The 16,755-nt window shown below is 40.7% G+C and overlaps 1 protein-coding gene across 10 annotated transcripts in view; it reads left to right on the forward strand.

The window, feature by feature from the left end:
• TGFBR3 (transforming growth factor beta receptor 3) overlaps positions 1-16,755 on the forward strand; it is a 202,647-nt gene that overhangs the window by 184,247 nt on the left and 1,645 nt on the right. For 6 of the 10 annotated variants that reach the window (NM_001159786.1, XM_054547784.2, XM_063723497.1 and 3 more), the window contains 2 exon segments: positions 2,649-2,690; positions 5,048-5,155. In NM_001159786.1, coding sequence (NP_001153258.1) covers positions 2,649-2,690; positions 5,048-5,155 — 150 coding nt within the window. 10 annotated transcript variants of the gene reach the window in all.

Below are 16,755 nucleotides of genomic sequence, written 5' to 3' on the forward strand. Positions count from 1 at the left end.
CATACAAATGTACAAATGTAAGGCATCGTTGTTATTGGTGCCAGTGAGGCTGATGGGACCCAGCTCCCAGGGTAGTGCATTCTGTAGTTATCATAATTAGTGTGTGTTCTGCATACTGAATTAGATTTTCTTAAAAACATGCAATCATTTTTATTTTCTTAGTAATTGTATTTAAGTATAACTTTTGCGTATATCCTCATTCCAGGGCCACTGTGTTGCACAACTCCAGGGGGCACCATTCAATTGTGGTGGCTCTGATTCATCCAGTAGCATTCCTTCCCCTAGAGCCAGACATTGATAACTCATGTGGCCAGAATGTTGACCCACCCGTCGGAGATGGTTAATCCTGAGAATTTACAATTCGGTTTTCTTTTACCCTGTCTAGCTTCTTTATTATTATAGACATCAATTCAGATGCTGCTTGTTTGGGTCACATTTTCCCAAGTTCTTTTTGCCTCCCTGTGAATTCAGACACAAGGTGTGTGTTCCTTTTGTAGTGAATGAAAATGGAGATGAAAAGAGAGGTGCTAAACATGTATCACTTTTAATCTCCAAAGAGTAGGGTCAAGGTCTGCAGCAGGACTCAGCACACTTTTTCTGTAAGGGACCAGATAGTGATTATTTTTTATTTGTGGCTCATACAATCCCTGTCTCAATGACTCAACGCTGCTGTTACAGCATGAAAGCAGCCATAGACAGTATGTAAATGAGCATAGCTGTATCCATATAAAACTTCATTTATGGAGTCAATTTGAATTTCATATAATTTTTACATGTCATGAAATATCCTTTTTTGATTTTTAAAAAAATCATTTCAAAATATAAAATTCATTCTTAGCTCATGGGCCATACAAAAATAGGTGGTGGACCATAATATCCCAACCGCTGGTCTCAGCCTCACTGCTGAGGATAATGAGTAGCTGTGCACAAATAGTTACTTCATCAGTGCTTCCCCAGCTAGGGACAGAGTACGCTCACCAGTCATTTAGCCTGCTAGGCAGAACTCTGGAATTCTGATTCAACTTCTGCCCTGATGCTTTCCAGCTGTGACCTTGGGCTCTAGTCACACGATATCAGAGTCTCAGGCTGCTCATTTCCAAAACAGTGATACAAAATTTTTTTCTGCCTTCTTCATGGTACTGGTGCAAACCGCATATTAACATCTTCTTAGTCTGATTGTTGGTTTCCTCTCTGGCCTCCATTTGCAAAAAGTACATTCACATTTTAATCATCCTTCACCAAACATTTCTGGAAGACCCATTCTATGCCAGTCTGAGCCCTTGGGGATATACAGATGACTGAGAACTAGACCTTGCCCTCACAGCAAAAAAAAAAAAAAAAAAGAGAGCAAGTGAAAGAGAAAAAGAGAGAGAGAGAGAGAGAACTAGGAGGTATTGTGGCCCAAGTGTAACAGAGGAGGGATGGAATGAGCAAGAGTGGGAGAGACTAGCTCTGCTGGGATGGAGATGGGGCACAGGGAGACTCAGCAAAGGTCCCCCAGAGAAAATGGCAACAAAGCAGGTCTGGGGAGGAGGGTGTCTTGGGATAGCTTGCAAAGCATGATGACACGGAGCAGCATAGAGAATTTAGGAAGCTTAAATTACTAAGTATGGGGAGCCCGCCATGGGCAAAGGACTCCATCAGGAAAGGAGGCTGGAGAGAGAGAGTAGAGAAGGGAAGGAGAAGTTTGTGTGCCATGTTAAAGAGTGTGAAGTTTTTTCCCTATAAAGGAAGGAGAGTCATCAAGGGGTTTAGTCAGGGTTATAACATGATCAGCTCTGGGCTCTGGAATATTCACTATGGGGGCAAATGTGGAGGAGGAAATAATTTGGGGGAGGGTAGTGGTGGAGATAAGGGGGCCTCTGTGATAATCCTGATGAGCAATGAAGAGGAGTTAAACTATAGGATAATAGCATTAAGGATAGAAGAACAAAGATACTTTTACAAAATGTGTATATTAAATTAAAAGAATATTTTGAAGGCTGGGCGCAGTGGCTCACGCCTGTAATCCCTCGGACTTTGGGAGGTCGAGGAAGGTGGATTGCTTGAGCCCAGGAATTAGAGACCAACCAGGACAACGTGGTGAAATCCTGTCTTTACAAGAAATATAAAAATTAGCTGGCGTGTTGGCACACGCGTGTAGTTCCAGTTACTCGGGAGGCTAAAATGGAAGGATTGCCTGGGGGGGCGGAGGCTGCAGTGAGCTGAGGGCGCCACTGCCCTCCAGCCTGAGCAACAAAGTGAGACCCTCAAAAAAAAAAAAGAATATTTTGAAAGCAGGATAATATTACAGACTACACTGGAAAAGCATGGTATTTAAAGGTATTGAATTTTTTTGTAAGTAAATAAAAAGATATACACAAACACACACACAAATTGTCAGACCCAAATTCCCTAAGTTTAGGTGTTTGCCTTCAAATTTTCTTCAAATTGGAGAGCCTATACAACTGATTGTCAACAAAGTGCAGTGCTTAAAATTTCTGGGTAACTCATTATAGTTTTGATATCTAAAGAGGATCATTGACAGAGCTTTCTCAAAGTATTTATTAACAAATGGAAAAGTGTCAGTTTCTGCTGAGACTTTGATGACCCTTTGCTTAAATCTTGGTTCTCCATAGAATACATTGTGATTTTTTTTTTTGTTTCAGAAAAAGGTCCAAGCATGAAGGAACCAAATCCAATTTCTCCACGTAAGTCTTTATGCAACTATTTCGAAATAAAACCTCCTGGGCTTTCCTAAGAATGAGTTGGTTAGTGAACATTTGCCAAACTTTGAGTTTTGATAAGGAGACTTCTGCTCTCATTCTCCCTTCCCCCTTCCCCTTTCCCCTTTTTGCTCATATTTTTTCCTTTCCTCTGTCCTTTGTTTATCCCTGCTTTCTTTTTCCCTTTCCACCTTTACCCTTTAAAATATTAATTTGTTGATCCATTGGCATGTATGGCTTGAATGGGAAGGTAGTAACTTATTTAGAGAGATAAGTGAATGACTTGCATGCTTAAGTCTGTTCTAACCTGCAAGAATTCACATACAGCCATGGAAGCGGTTTGCTTTAAGTCTTATCAACAATATTTATCTGCTCAGAGGCGTAATGCTAAGGGAACTCATTGCTATACTTTTAAGACAATCCATAGTGCAAGGGCTGGGGGTACCAGGAAGAGCATGTAAGAATGAAAGAGAAAGCAACACCAATTGCTACAGAATGAGGACTTGGAAATTGTCTAGGCCAATTTCATTGTTTTATGCAGAAGAAAATGCTGACCCAGAAATATTCCTGCCTCATTGGCATTGAGGCAGGGCTTGAACCTGGGCTTCCCAGCTGTCCACCCAGAACTCTTCTAGATAATGTTGTCTCATGAGGGGAATTTGTGAATCTGTGCTTTTTTTCCTTTCCTAAGATGCCCAGGATTAGTCTCCACGGCTGATTCTTCACTACATTTAACAATCAGTCTGGAAAATTCCTTTCACAAAGCGCTTCATAAACCATTGTCTTAAGTGGATTATTATTTTTTTTAAATTATGGAACAATATGAACTCAAAGAGAGGCACATATGGACACATATCCATCTTTGGAAATTTAGAATAATTTCACTAAAAGCTTGTAATCATGTTCAATTTTTGCATCTGTGGGTATAAAAAGGCAAATCATCTTCTAATATCAGTTCTAAGGACTAGATTAAATAGGTTGATGGCTTGGTTCAACTTCACCTCTAGGGAGCTCTTCCCACCTCTTCCTCCATCTAGTGGATCTTCATCCATTTTACAAACTCAGGTGTTGACCCCGACTTAAGCAAGTGACTAAAGCTATCCGCATTTTTCAGAAGTTAAATGAACACACCAAAAAGCACAGGTCTAGAAGAGTGGGGACCAGAACTTGGGAGTTTGGATCCTTCCAGACTCGTTCTACCACGGCATACTTTCCCCGAGCCTTTGGAGTGCTGGGCTGCTCAAAGGTCACAGGAGTGTATGGCAATCTTCAATGTAAAAAAATAGCTTTCTTTACATTGAAGTGAGTTGAAAGGCAGGGATTTAATTTATATAGCGATCACTGGAGTTGCTTCTGACTGGAGCAGAAAGTAGGAATAGTATGATAATAGTGGGGAGATCCTGTATTTCCCACTTATATTCAAAACCCAGAGACCTTAGAAATTGTATTCTACCAAAAACTTCTCTCCCTTGGAAACCAATTTTAACTTTTTATAAGGTGACTCAAAGAAGGTAGTTCTCTTAAATGAAAGGAAATGTTCTATTTCTGGGGCCTGGAATTAATTTCAAATATAAAAACCTTTGCCAAATGGAGAAACAATTGGTTCTATTTATATGTTTTGCTGACCATAAAACTGACATCACTCCCCACTGGGAAGTATTTCCGTTCCCCTCATAGAAAGATCACGGTTGGAAAAGTGTTAAAAAGTAGGTTGTTTTAAATGACACAATATGAAGCTGTTAAGATTAAGAGCTTAATGTGAGGAGATCGGTGAAATGTTATAATCCACAGGAATAGTTTATTTTTATTCTGTATTCTCCTTTCTTTCTGTTATCTTTCATACTTGTAAGTGTTCACAAAAATATGTGTATAAAGTATTCTAAGGTGTGTATTTTCTGTGCAGTGTGTCATTTTTGGAGGTGTTCAGTGAATAAGCAGCAATAAGCCAGATTTTGATCATGGAAGTTCACTTTATTTTCCAAAGCATCTTAACCTGTGAATTTTCAAGCCACCCTGCATTCAAATAGCAGGTCCTCAGAGTGAGACAATGAGATGACAGACTTAAGATTTTACAGAGTTTGCAAATCTGATGTTTTAGTTAGTTTGTTGATCAAAATAAATTGCAAGCTGAGAATACTTTGGAAACCTGATAATTTCATTTCTCCTTTGAAAAAAAATTTGCAAGTTACAAAATACGGTGTATTTTATTGGAATCGTCATTGCATTCTCGGATTTTATTAGTGCTTAACCTTTATGACAGTGCTTGTGAAACAAATATAAAATTGCAATGTATGATACAGACTAACTGAAAAGTTGTGTGTGTCGGTTTCTCTCCTTTATAGCAATTTTCCATGGTCTGGACACCCTAACGGTGATGGGCATTGCGTTTGCAGCCTTTGTGATCGGAGCACTCCTGACGGGGGCCTTGTGGTACATCTATTCTCACACAGGTTAGTGTGACTGTTGAGTATGAGTTGGTGAACAGCTTGTGTTCCTGCCACACAATAGACACTCAGTGTTTTGTTGGATGAAATAACGAATGAAAGAGAAAGTTCATTCCTGCTATTTATACATTTACATATTTGGTATAAATTGGGTTTTACAAAAGTATAATTTGCCATAAACGGTGGAAAGAAAAGGAATGTTTAAACTATTTGTGCTAATTGCAATTGTGATGTTGGTGAAATTTAGCTGCTAATAAAGCTACTTTGTTGTTAGAGTTTAAAGTTAATGCAGACAGTGTACAGAAATACAAACCATTCCGTCAAAACCAAAGACTTAAGGATAGGCATATAAATGAGAGGAAGTGAAAAAGAAAGCCAAGATTTTATTACCACACCTGCCAAGGTATTGAGCACTGTCCATCAGAGTCCTTAATCAATGACTTAAACTAGATTTTCTCGACCTTTTTTTAACCCATGCTGTGTCTTCTTTGATAAAACATAAAATTTTCATGTTTTTCTATAAAGTTAAATTTTCTAAATAGATTTCCATGAACTGAAAAAAAAATAAAATAAAAGTGATGAAACAGAGCACTTCATTTTCAAGCTATTATCCCTCAATCTTCAAAATTCAGATGTGCTCCTCCCTACCACTCCCAAGGTTGAAACATACTAGCCTGATGAGAGAACCTGTTCTGACCCCAATGCAGAATGCAGGCCAGCAAAGGGAGTCTTTAGTGCAATGGAGAAAGAACAAATGGATTGCCCTGCTATTGATTCTTAGTTTCCTTACAACTATGGGAAAGAGTGACATGCATTTTGTGGCATTCTAGAGAACTAGTTAGTCTTGTTCTTGTTTGTTCTTGGATCCTTGTAGTTTTACGCTGTGAACCTAGGTAAACTGTGCTAGATTGATCCGTCAGAGGCAAGTGGCAGGCCCAGCTTCTCTATTTAGAATTTCATTAATTGTCCATTAAACCAATGAATGCCATGATCTTTGGCTTCCCCTTGGGCCAGGCTGAAAGGATGGCTGATTTAAAGAGGAAGGAAGTACTGAAGGATATTTTGGAGAGTCATATCTTTACCCTCGTGATTGCTAGACAAAACGTCAAGCTGTTGAGAATAAAAGCTTGACACAGTGATCCTCTGATAGTTAAAAGTGTCAGATTCAAATCAGAATTTTCACTTTAAATACTACATCTCCTGCCTGAGGTATTTTAGATTATGCCAGAAGGAGAGGAATGAACTCTTTCATGCCTAGCATGGGACATTCACCCAAAAGGCAACCTCTTGGCAAAAATGTAGACTTGAATAGAGAGACTTTGAGTCCTCAAATGCTTGTTCCTAGTCAGGATACTTTGAGTGAAGTATGTTTACGTGAAAGATTAAAAAATGACTTCTCATAATCCTAGCATTTTGGGAGGCTGGGGCGGGAGGATCGCTTGAGCCCAGGAGTTCAAGACCAGCCTGGGCAACATAGTGAAACCCTGTCTCTACAAAAAAACACAAAAACTAGCATGGCATGGTGGTGTGCATCTCTTGTCCCAGCTGGCTGAGGTGGGGATCGCTTGAACCTGGGAGGTTGAGGCTGAAGTGAGCTGTGATGGTGCCACTGCACTCCAGCCTGGGCGACAGAGAGAGAAGTTGTCTCAAAATAAATAAGACTCCAGTGTCATGATTCTGAGTATTATATAACCATCTGTGAATCAGTTTAAGAGGATTCTCCCTCATGAACAGTTTATAAAAGGACCAGAAAGACAGAATTTAGCAGAGCAGCATTTTAAAGTAAGTAATTTTGTCGCAGGAATACTGACATGTTCAGATCTCAAGCTAACAGTTCTTTGCAACTTTTCCAACCTCCTGCCTGGCTGAGAGGTTCTAGGGGTGTTGGCAGCCTGTGTTGGCTGTTGGGAATGAGTTTGAAAGTACTCCAAGAAGACTGGGTCACCCACAGATGTTTACCATGTGCCTGCTCAGCCACTGACTGGCCTTGGTCACACAGCTGCACTCTCAAAGCTAATCTTGGGCCAGGAAGCCAGGTCCAGGCAGAATATAGGGCAACCAGATAATACTCACTACTGGAACACGCCCCACTGAAATCCCCCCAATAATCCAGACTGTTACCCACAGCCAAGCACACAAACCTGATAAAAAGCAAAGCTTGGTTGTATGGCATGTATTCATGCTCATTGAATTTGGAAGTCTGTTGTTACTGATCCTTTTTCCCCCAAGCCAGAGACTTCAGGAGGGCCTTTAAAGTACTGTTAATGTAGAAATAGGTTGTAAGTAAATTTAAGAAAAATGAAACCAAAGACCTCCCTCCTGCGATGCTTTCCAGCAAAATGAATTACACTGATTCAGAAGGTAAAAGGTTTATAGACACTGTCATTTGGGCTTAAAATCCATTGGCATGACTTATGAAACAGCTTCAAAATTACTTTTTATTAAAAACTGTAGCCTCTGGTTCATTTTATAGATTACTCTTGAGGAATACCAGCATCATACAAGCATGAAGAAGACTCACTTCAGGACCACATGATAGTTCTTTTCCAGAACCCCTTCAGTTTCTTACCTGGGTCAGCTAGCAGCAATTTAGATTAATAAGGAAGATTATAATGCAGTGGGCAATGGGGAGAGCTAGGATACAAATACTAGCTCAGTCCATTCAATTTCAACAGTAATTGAAGCTGTGGAACTCACAGATAGTATATGCTGTATTTGGGGGTTCAGATAGCATCTGCCTCTGTGTGAAAAACAATCCTTAATTTGAATAACTTTCCCTTTGTTTACGCTTTCCATTTCATATGCAGCACAGAGCACAAAACCAAGTCACAAATTTGGATTGTGGATATCTACTTACATACCTGGAATGTGTGTTAGTCTACAAAGACTGGGTTCCCACTTTATCATATGACAACTCTGGGCACAATAAGAGATATTCCCTTAAGGCTGGATTAATTCTGTTTGGAAAACTCCATTCCTAAAACTTACATTCTCTCCTAAGATGCTGTAGAGAGGAGGGGTGCTTGGGGGCTGAAATGGTGCTGGAACCATAGAATGTTCATGCTCCTAGGAACCCTACATAGTTCAGGGGTCCCTAACTTCTAGTCCATGCAGGTCCCTAAAGTCACATGCAAAATCTTATCTGTTTTTTTCTTGAAGGGAGGAACAAATGCTTTTATTTTTATTTTCTAGTAAAACTTTTTAGCTTTATCAAAGTAGTACATGCAAATAGTTTAAAGGTTGAAATAATCCTACAAGACTCGTTATGAAAAAAAATCAAACCCCTACTGTCCTTACCTTCTTTTCTCACTCCCCAGAGCATTTATTTTTGGCGCTTAGCTCATCCTTTTGGACGTTAATCCATACTTCTAAATAACCTGAGTCTATTGCTGCTTTTTGACTTTGCAGGTTTACACCTTTGCTCTAGACCTCCTGTTATGGAAAACGTCCCCTTCCCCCACCATCCTCTTAATAGAAATGTACTGACATTTTGGTTAGAGCAGCATTTACTGTTTACATTATTATGACTACCTAAATGCTAATCACAGTTAACTCATGTAGTATAATACCTTGCATGACTTTTAATTTTCCCTAGAATGTATTACTATCTTTCCCCACCCTACCCCATTAGCTTAATTTTCTTTTCTGTTTTTTCTTTTTTTCTTTTTTTTTTTTTTTGAGACAGAGTCTTGCTGTGTCACCCAGGCTGGAGTGCAATGGCGCAATCTTGGCTCACTGCAAGCTCCGCCTCCCAGGTTCCTGCCATTCTCCTGCCTCAGTCATCAGCTTAATTTTCTATGTATTTATCATTAATTCTTCTGCAGACCCTACCAGCTGTCTCAATCTCCTTTTAATACATTGAGACATATGGAATGTTCTACTGATTCCTTTTCTTCAGCTCTTTCCTGGAGCCTCTGACCTGCTCCTGTCTGAAACGGTTCGCTCCATTTCTGGACGCTGCCGTCTTCCTCTGATCTTCTTCGCTACCATTGTGTGCCTTCCCTTCACTTCTCTTTTGAGTTGTGGATGTCCTGCGTCATGTATCTCCTGCCTTTCTTCTTCCTGGTTTAAAGCGTACATAGGACGCAAATGTTTTTCACACCTTGCATGTCTGAAAATATCCTCATTTAACAGAAACACCTGGTAGACAGTTTGGCAAGGTATAGAATGTTAGATTATAGACGCTTTTTCCTTCAGACTTTTGAAAGCCCTCCTCATTGTCTTCTAGCTCTGAGGATTGCTGTTGAGAAGTTCAGAGCTGTGCAGATTCCTGATCCCTTTTGTATATAACCTGTTTTTTCTTTCTGGAAGAAATTTTACAATGATATCTCTTGAGTTAGGTGTATGTTTATACATTATGCTGGTCACTAATTGGGCCCTTTCAGTTTAGAAACTCATATCTTTCAGTAGTACTGAGATTTTTAAGAATGATTTATTTTTTTCTCACCCCCTTTTTTCTGTTTTCTCTCATTTTAGAAATCATTTTATTTGAAAGTTGAACCTCTTGTCCTTTAATTTTCCTTTCTTTCCTGTTTTCCATGTTTCTGCTTTCTTTATTTTCTGGGAGATTTTCTCATCTTTATCTTTCAGTTTTCTACTGAGTTTTTAATACTGGCTTCAAATTTTTTAATTCCAGTAACTTTTTTAATTCTAATAACTTTTTTCCTGTGAATTTCTTTTCTTTTAAGAAAAGTTCTATTCTTGTTTCATGGGTGCAATATCATCTGAGAATATTAATATAGGATTATTTAAGAATAAGAAAAAAAAAGAATGAGGAAATTCTAAGCTGTGGGTAGGATGTATTGATTGTGAACTTCTTTAGGGTGATCTGACTGGGCCATTTTATTGATGAACCCCTGATACCTCATCATTGGATCTTTCCTCTTTAGCTCTTCAGGCTTCCATAAAATATGTTTTTCTGTCTCCTGCTTGAAAGGTATAGGACTGGCTGTTGAAAGACCTTTATAATGGGCACTGATTAAAATAAACTGACATGGCAACAAATTATATTTGGCAAATAGACACCGGAAAGCAAATATCCAGACTTCCCGGCCAGGGTATAGTCCTGGCACTTTTCCCAAATGCAAATAGTGAAGCGCATGGCAAATTCTGCAGGAGACAAATTTGTTACAAAGTAGGAGTGGAACCCTACTTTCTTGATTCAGAGTCTCACTGTTGCTAGATGAGGCAAGGCCATCTGGCTTTATCTCCTTTTAGGCTGAGCAAAAGATGCCCAGGTGAGCCAAAATACGTATTAATATATGTTTGCTGAATCCCCCCTTTTGAATGTGGTACTCTTGCCCTCAAATGTGCCTGGTGTTGATCATTCCTGGAACCTTCAGTTTCCTCCTCTTAAGAGAGTAAATTTCTCGACTTCTTCCTGAATTAGGAAGGGCAGATCTCAGCCCAGTGGAGTGAGGGAAGAAATTTAGAGAACTATTCTGCTTCTCACATAGTTCAGCCAACCCCTCTTGCTTATAGCCACATGTTCAACGGAGGTTTCCAGAGGTGCCTGATGCCACCATTCCCTGAGTTTTTTAAGGGTTTGGTGACATAAATTGCTTGTTTCTCAGTTTTTCCCACTGTTGGCTTAGGTTTCGGCTCTCTTGAGTCTGCCAAGTCAGTTGCCACTCACCCATTTCCTCACCAGCTTCCAATATTTTATTGCTGTTATCTTTACTTTTGTTATCTTTGTTTTCATGTGTTTATGCCTTTAAAAGACCATTTACTGTCATTCTGGTAAGATTTGGGAAAGGAATGCAAGTCAGTGCCTTTAAGTTCACTATCTCTATGCAAAGTCGTACCCTTGCTTTTTTTTTTTTTTTTTTTTAAATCAGTTTCTTAAAGGGAGTCCTTGGAAAATTACTAGTCTGCATCAGCATTTCCTTTTTACATAGCGAGAAAACTGAGCCCAGAGAACTGATGTGACCAGCTCAAAGTTACACAGGCACAGCGGTCAGGACTGGAGGCTTGCTTTCTTGATTCAGAGTTCACTCTTCTCTTCTTGTTCTGTTATTACAAATTCAAAGGTCACGTAGCCATAATCTTTTTATCTTCCTTCTGCTTATCAGATAATAAACATTAATTAACATGTATTTTGGTTTTTCTTTTTGCCTCTGTTTAGTATCAGCTAAATTTTTTTGGTTTATTCACTCATGTATTCGTTCTTTCACTCACTTATTCAATGGATTTTTTAAGCTATTGTTAAATGCCAACGCTATTCTAGGCACTGGTAAAATAGCCATGAGCAACACAAAGTCCTTGCTGTTATGGAGTTCCCGTATATTCAGAGGAAGAGAATAACCAAACAGACTGATTATAAACAGATTGGCTCAGGCAGAAACCCAGCTACAGGCACACATGCCAACCTTTAGGAAAGCAATGACCTGATGAACTGTGTGAGAAAAATGGAGAACTGACAAGGGAAGTCTCACTGGAGAAAGAAGAAGTGTTTCTAATCTGAAGAATTAAGTTTTCTATTAACCTTTCATGGAAACTGAGGGGAGGGTGAGAAGAAGGGGGAAGGGTATGAATGGCCAGATGCTCCGGGAGGTGCTTTGTTTTTTGAGAGAAAAAGACACACCAGTAGACACCAGGAAAGCTGAAGGCATTCATCTTAACCTCTGTGTTTAATGGTTTTATAAAATAATGATATGGGCATTTGAGTGAAAAGAGAGTGGAGCCTGCCTTCTTTACAGTCACATTGGGGTTTCCATCTGTTCCAGCTGCATCTGTCTGATCCCTGGGACTTGGTCTCTTGCCTCCTACCTTATCACACCTTAGTCTGTCTTCTTGCTGTTTCTCTTTTCATCGGGCTACACTTGGGAACCTGGAGAAACCTCAGGCCTCTGAACACATTGGCACCTCCAGAGCTGCTTCTAATGAAAACCTCTTACCTGACTCGGGTGGACTTTTGGGTATGCGCTTAACTTTTGCTTTAAGAACACATGGTGTGTTACATGGAGGGTTGTTGAAAACTGCCCGATGAGTTGGGATGGGCACACCTAATTCAAAACTTCAGCATTTTATTATGCTCTGTGAAACAGTGTTCCTTACATGCTTAGATTTTTTTTCTGCTTACACATCAAAGCAGCCTTAAAGTTGAAAAAGCTTTTATTACGCATTTCTTGTTTTAAGTACGCTCACCCTAATAACCCTGTGAAGTAGCGATTATCTCTGTGTTGACTAAAGGGAAACACAACGAGTACACCTACTAAGGTAGCAAGTCTAGCCATTGAACAAACCAGAGCTTCAAGTCCAGTTTCTGACTCAGGGTTGTAGCGATAGCTGTGGAGGACAGCCTTCCTCCTCCACCTGATTTCTCTTTCCCTCTTGCTTTTCTTCTTCTTCTTAGTTATTATCAGACTTTGCATCCTATTCAGGGGCCACAAAGGCAGGGAAGATACCACAGAAAACCAAAGTCCATATACAAACAGGTTGGCCACACTGCAGGAATATAGAAAGAAAGTAGTAGGCAGGACATTGTGAAAAACTTTAATTCTTGATATAGTCTTTTCCCCGTGACTTCTAACAACATCTAACTCACCCCTCCTGGAGAATTTTGCTGCAAAAGAAGAGTCTTTCATGTGGAGGCTGGAGAGGAATGAAATTTGAAAATGATAAAAAGTGATTGAAGACTTCTCTAAGTTAAAGGTAGTATCGTTCACTCTGCTTAAAGAGTGAGCTTGTGAATTAAGTACAGTTAGGAGATCAAGAAACTGAGACATTAACTGATACAAAATCGCATCCAACACATAGACCTAGAAGAAAATATCTTTATTTTCTTTCTAGCATCAAAGAATATTAAATCTAAAGTGCCCCCAGGTATATGGTTTTCAATCCTATGCTTAAATATCTCCTGAGAAGGAGATTCCATGAATTCCCTCTATAACTAACCAATCCTCATAATCAGCAAGTTCTTTTCTATCTGACCTAAATCCCTATTCCTGCCATTTAAACTCATTTCCTCATGTTCTGCCCTCTAGGGAGATAAAGAACAGCTGTCTGCTCCTCTTTGTAATAATCCTCGTGGAGAGTATTTGCAGTAGTCTCCTTTGGCCTAAATACCAAGCTTCCCCTCACCTTTCTTTTTAACTCTTCTATTGTTTCCCCACAGAGTCCTCCCATGCTATTCACATCTTTCTTGAATTGTTTCTTCCCCAGGACCTGCCATGGTGAAAGACTTAGAAATAAGAATCCAGTTGTAATATAGACGCCAAAGAGGTAGCAGGAAGTCAGATCTGGACAACTCCATGCCATGCTAAAGAAATAAAACATTCTCCATTAAGAAATGTTTTTTGTTTGTTTGTTTGTTTGTTTTTTTCTCCCCCCCCCCCCCCCCCCCGTAGAGACAGGGTCTCTCTATGTTGCCCAGGTTGGAGTGCAGAGGCTCTTCACAGGTGAGATCATAGCTCACTGCAGTCTCTAACTCCTGGCCTCAGGAGATCCTCCCCCTTCAGCCTCCTAAGTAGCTGGCTCTATAAGTGACCGCACCTGGCTTTGTTTTTCTATTTCTTAAGGCATCTCTGGCAGTATCTAGGCCCAGCCATAGGCTAACTGTGAGATGGGTGGAATTAATCCTTAGTGTCCGTATCCTCAGTGTACCCTACTCCTCCAGAGTATGTCACGCACCAAATTCCTCTCTCCCCTACTCACTCTCCCTCCTTTCAAATCTCTGTTCCCTCAATGTGGTTTGATATTTTAGGAGGAAAGCATGAAGACTGAGTACATTTCCTCTGCTGGCCAAGTTTGCTATTTATTTACGAGCAAGGCGCCCTCCTTGAATTTCTTAGATGTGTTAATTGGGCCTAGTCTGCTTAGCCACGAGGTCCTCCCTGCCCATCTCCTTCAGGAGCAGCCTTGTTATATTTGTCACCCAAGGGACGTTTTAGAGAAAGTTGGTGCTCCACGAAATCAGAGACCACTGCAGTCGAGAGCAGACAGCCAAAGACCCATCTCAGAAAACCCAGGGATCTCTGTTGGCCCATTAAGTAGAAGCATCTGTACATTCAACTTTCTTCCTCATGGTGAATTTTTCTGTGGCATCACTTCCATTTGACAGTGAAAAAACTTTTTCTTAATTCTGTCAAAAGGGAAGAGTTATTTTTAAAACATGGTTGTATTGAGAAACCTTGCATCTTACATGTGAAAATAGCCACAGAACTGGAAAGGATAGTCTAAAGAGGGGACTTTCAATATTTCCCAGCAGATTCTCAGATAGAGACTCACCTTGGCCCATTATTGGATCAAAATCAATATAATATTAGGTTAACTTGACTTATCCAGCTGGTGAGATGCATCCTGCAGTCTTGAGTGCGGAGGCTTCTTTGTTTTGTTTGGGGTTTTGTTTTGAAGTGTTTTGCATTACCAGAACAAGAGTTCCCAAAACTCGGGAAGTTGAAAGGTCTCTTTAATGGGCACTGATGAAAATAAACTGACATGGCAACAAATTATATTTGGCAAATAGACATCGGAAAGCAGATATTCAGGCTTCCTGGGCAGGGCATAGTCCTGGCACTTTTCCTGAATGTGAATAATCAAGCACAGGGCAAATCCTAGAGGAGCACACTTGCTCCCTATTGCTAGATGAAGCAAGGCCTTCTCTTTTACCTGCTGTTGGGCTGAGCAAACAAAGCCCAGGTGAGCCAAAAAAGAAAAAGGTGGAGTTGCCGCCTGCTTTTCAGATGTATCCTTATTTAAATAGGAAAAAATATTTTTAAAATATGGTTCATGCATAGCCACATTAGTCCTTCTAATTGATTATGTGAGGATCCAGCCGGGTATGGACCAACGTGGTTTGTAAGGGAGTCGAATTCTTAAAGTATATCTAGAGTTTTTTGGGTCTCTGGAGGTTGTTTTTGTTTTGACATCTGAATAGTTAAGAGATTTGATTTCCTTCTAGAAATAAAGCTACTACTCTGGGGAAAGTGAATTTTTGGCAGAAAGTTATTGCCACGGAGGCAAATTTCCCCACCCTTAGTTATACACACGCATGAAGAGTAGAGGGCAGTGCTGGGGAGGGTCCAAAACATAGGTTTCCAAAAAAGTCAAAAGCAGTGTTTCAGCCGGGCGTGGTGGCTCACGCCTGTAATCCCAGCACTATGGAAGGCCAAGGTGGGCCGATCATGAGGTCAGGAGATCAATACCATCCTGGCTAACACAGTGAAATCCTGTGTAATATAAAAAACTAGCCAGGCGTAGTGGCACATGCCTGTAGTCCCAGCTACTCGGGAGGCTGAGACAGGAGAATTGCTTGAACCCGGGAGGTGGAGGTTGCAGTGAGCCAAGATCACGCCACTGCAGTCCAGCTTAGGGGACAGAGCGAGACTCCGTCTCAAAAAAAAAAAAAAAAAAAGCCGTGTTTCTCCGCTTCTCAGGAATATTGACCCCAGTCCCCTATCCATCCCGCCAATCCCAGAAGAAAAGATAATTAGAGGAAGTACAACAAGGGCCAAACTTACAACAAGCACATAAATACTTTGAGGTTGATGCAAAAGTGTGTATAGCTGTGTGGTTCGTGAAAGGGGTGACAGGAAAAGCTGTAACCAGACCCAGGGACATGAGCCAGTTCTACATTTCGCAGAACTGCTTTTTTCACAGAGGCTTTTGAGGGGCCCCAGAAAGAGAATGGAAGTAATGGGGCCAAGTTCCTGCACTGGAGGGCAGAGCCTTTCCTTGAGTGTTTTGTTTTAATGAAGCAGCTGGGAGGGTTGCTTATCTCCAGCTGATAGATGTGTATTTCAGCATGACAGGAAAGAGGAGGCTCATTCATAAACAGGCCTGGCCCTCTGGGGTTTCCCACATTGAAGGAGGGGATGCTGCTTACAAGAAGTTTATGAAGTTTATGCTCTGACTTTTCAAAGTAAATGCAGTGTTTTTTATTGGAGAGCCCTGATCACTTTTCCCTACCTAGAGCCATTTTCTGAGGGTTGCACTGAGGCCGGTTTTGCCGAAGAGAAGACTAACTCTAGGGCCTTTTGCACTGTTAAATGCAAACCATGTGTGTGACTTGAGGTTTCCTTCCTCTCCAAAGCACTGCACATTTGGCACGATGAATGGCTTTAGCTAAAATGCAGTGGGGTGTGTAATGAAAAGTGGAATGCTTAAAGTGTTAGGAGATACTCACACTGCACCCCACAGGGAACCTCAGCGGGGAAGAGAGGCCATTCGCTGGCAACTGCAGTCCCCATGTGCAAACAGCTAAACCCCTTCCCCAAAAGGTTTTTCCAATAGCAGCTATCCCCCACCCCAATTTCTCAGGTAATTTATCTGTTTGGCACACAAGGCTCTCTCTACTGTAGCTAGGAAAAAGTCTATATTTCACTCCTGTTTTTAACAAGTGCATTCAGATCAAGGCTCCCAAACTTCCAGGGTTCTCTTAACTACAATTTAAAGGTCACACCCTCCAAATCCTACAATATCTTTATGAGAGAAGATGGACGGTGTTTCCTGAATACAGGTGCTGGTCAGCTGCCAGCTCATACAGACCAAGTGGTGGTGATTTCATCAAAGGTTGTAGACCCTGAAATCCAGGGACTTTGTCATCAACTCTCAGAGGTCTTAGCCACTAGAGCTGCCTGTCAGTCAGCTGTCTTCTTTTTCCCATT

The sequence above is a fragment of the Pongo abelii genome, chromosome 1 (genome assembly GCF_028885655.2).
Source record: "Pongo abelii isolate AG06213 chromosome 1, NHGRI_mPonAbe1-v2.0_pri, whole genome shotgun sequence".
Lineage (NCBI taxonomy): Eukaryota > Metazoa > Chordata > Mammalia > Primates > Hominidae > Pongo > Pongo abelii.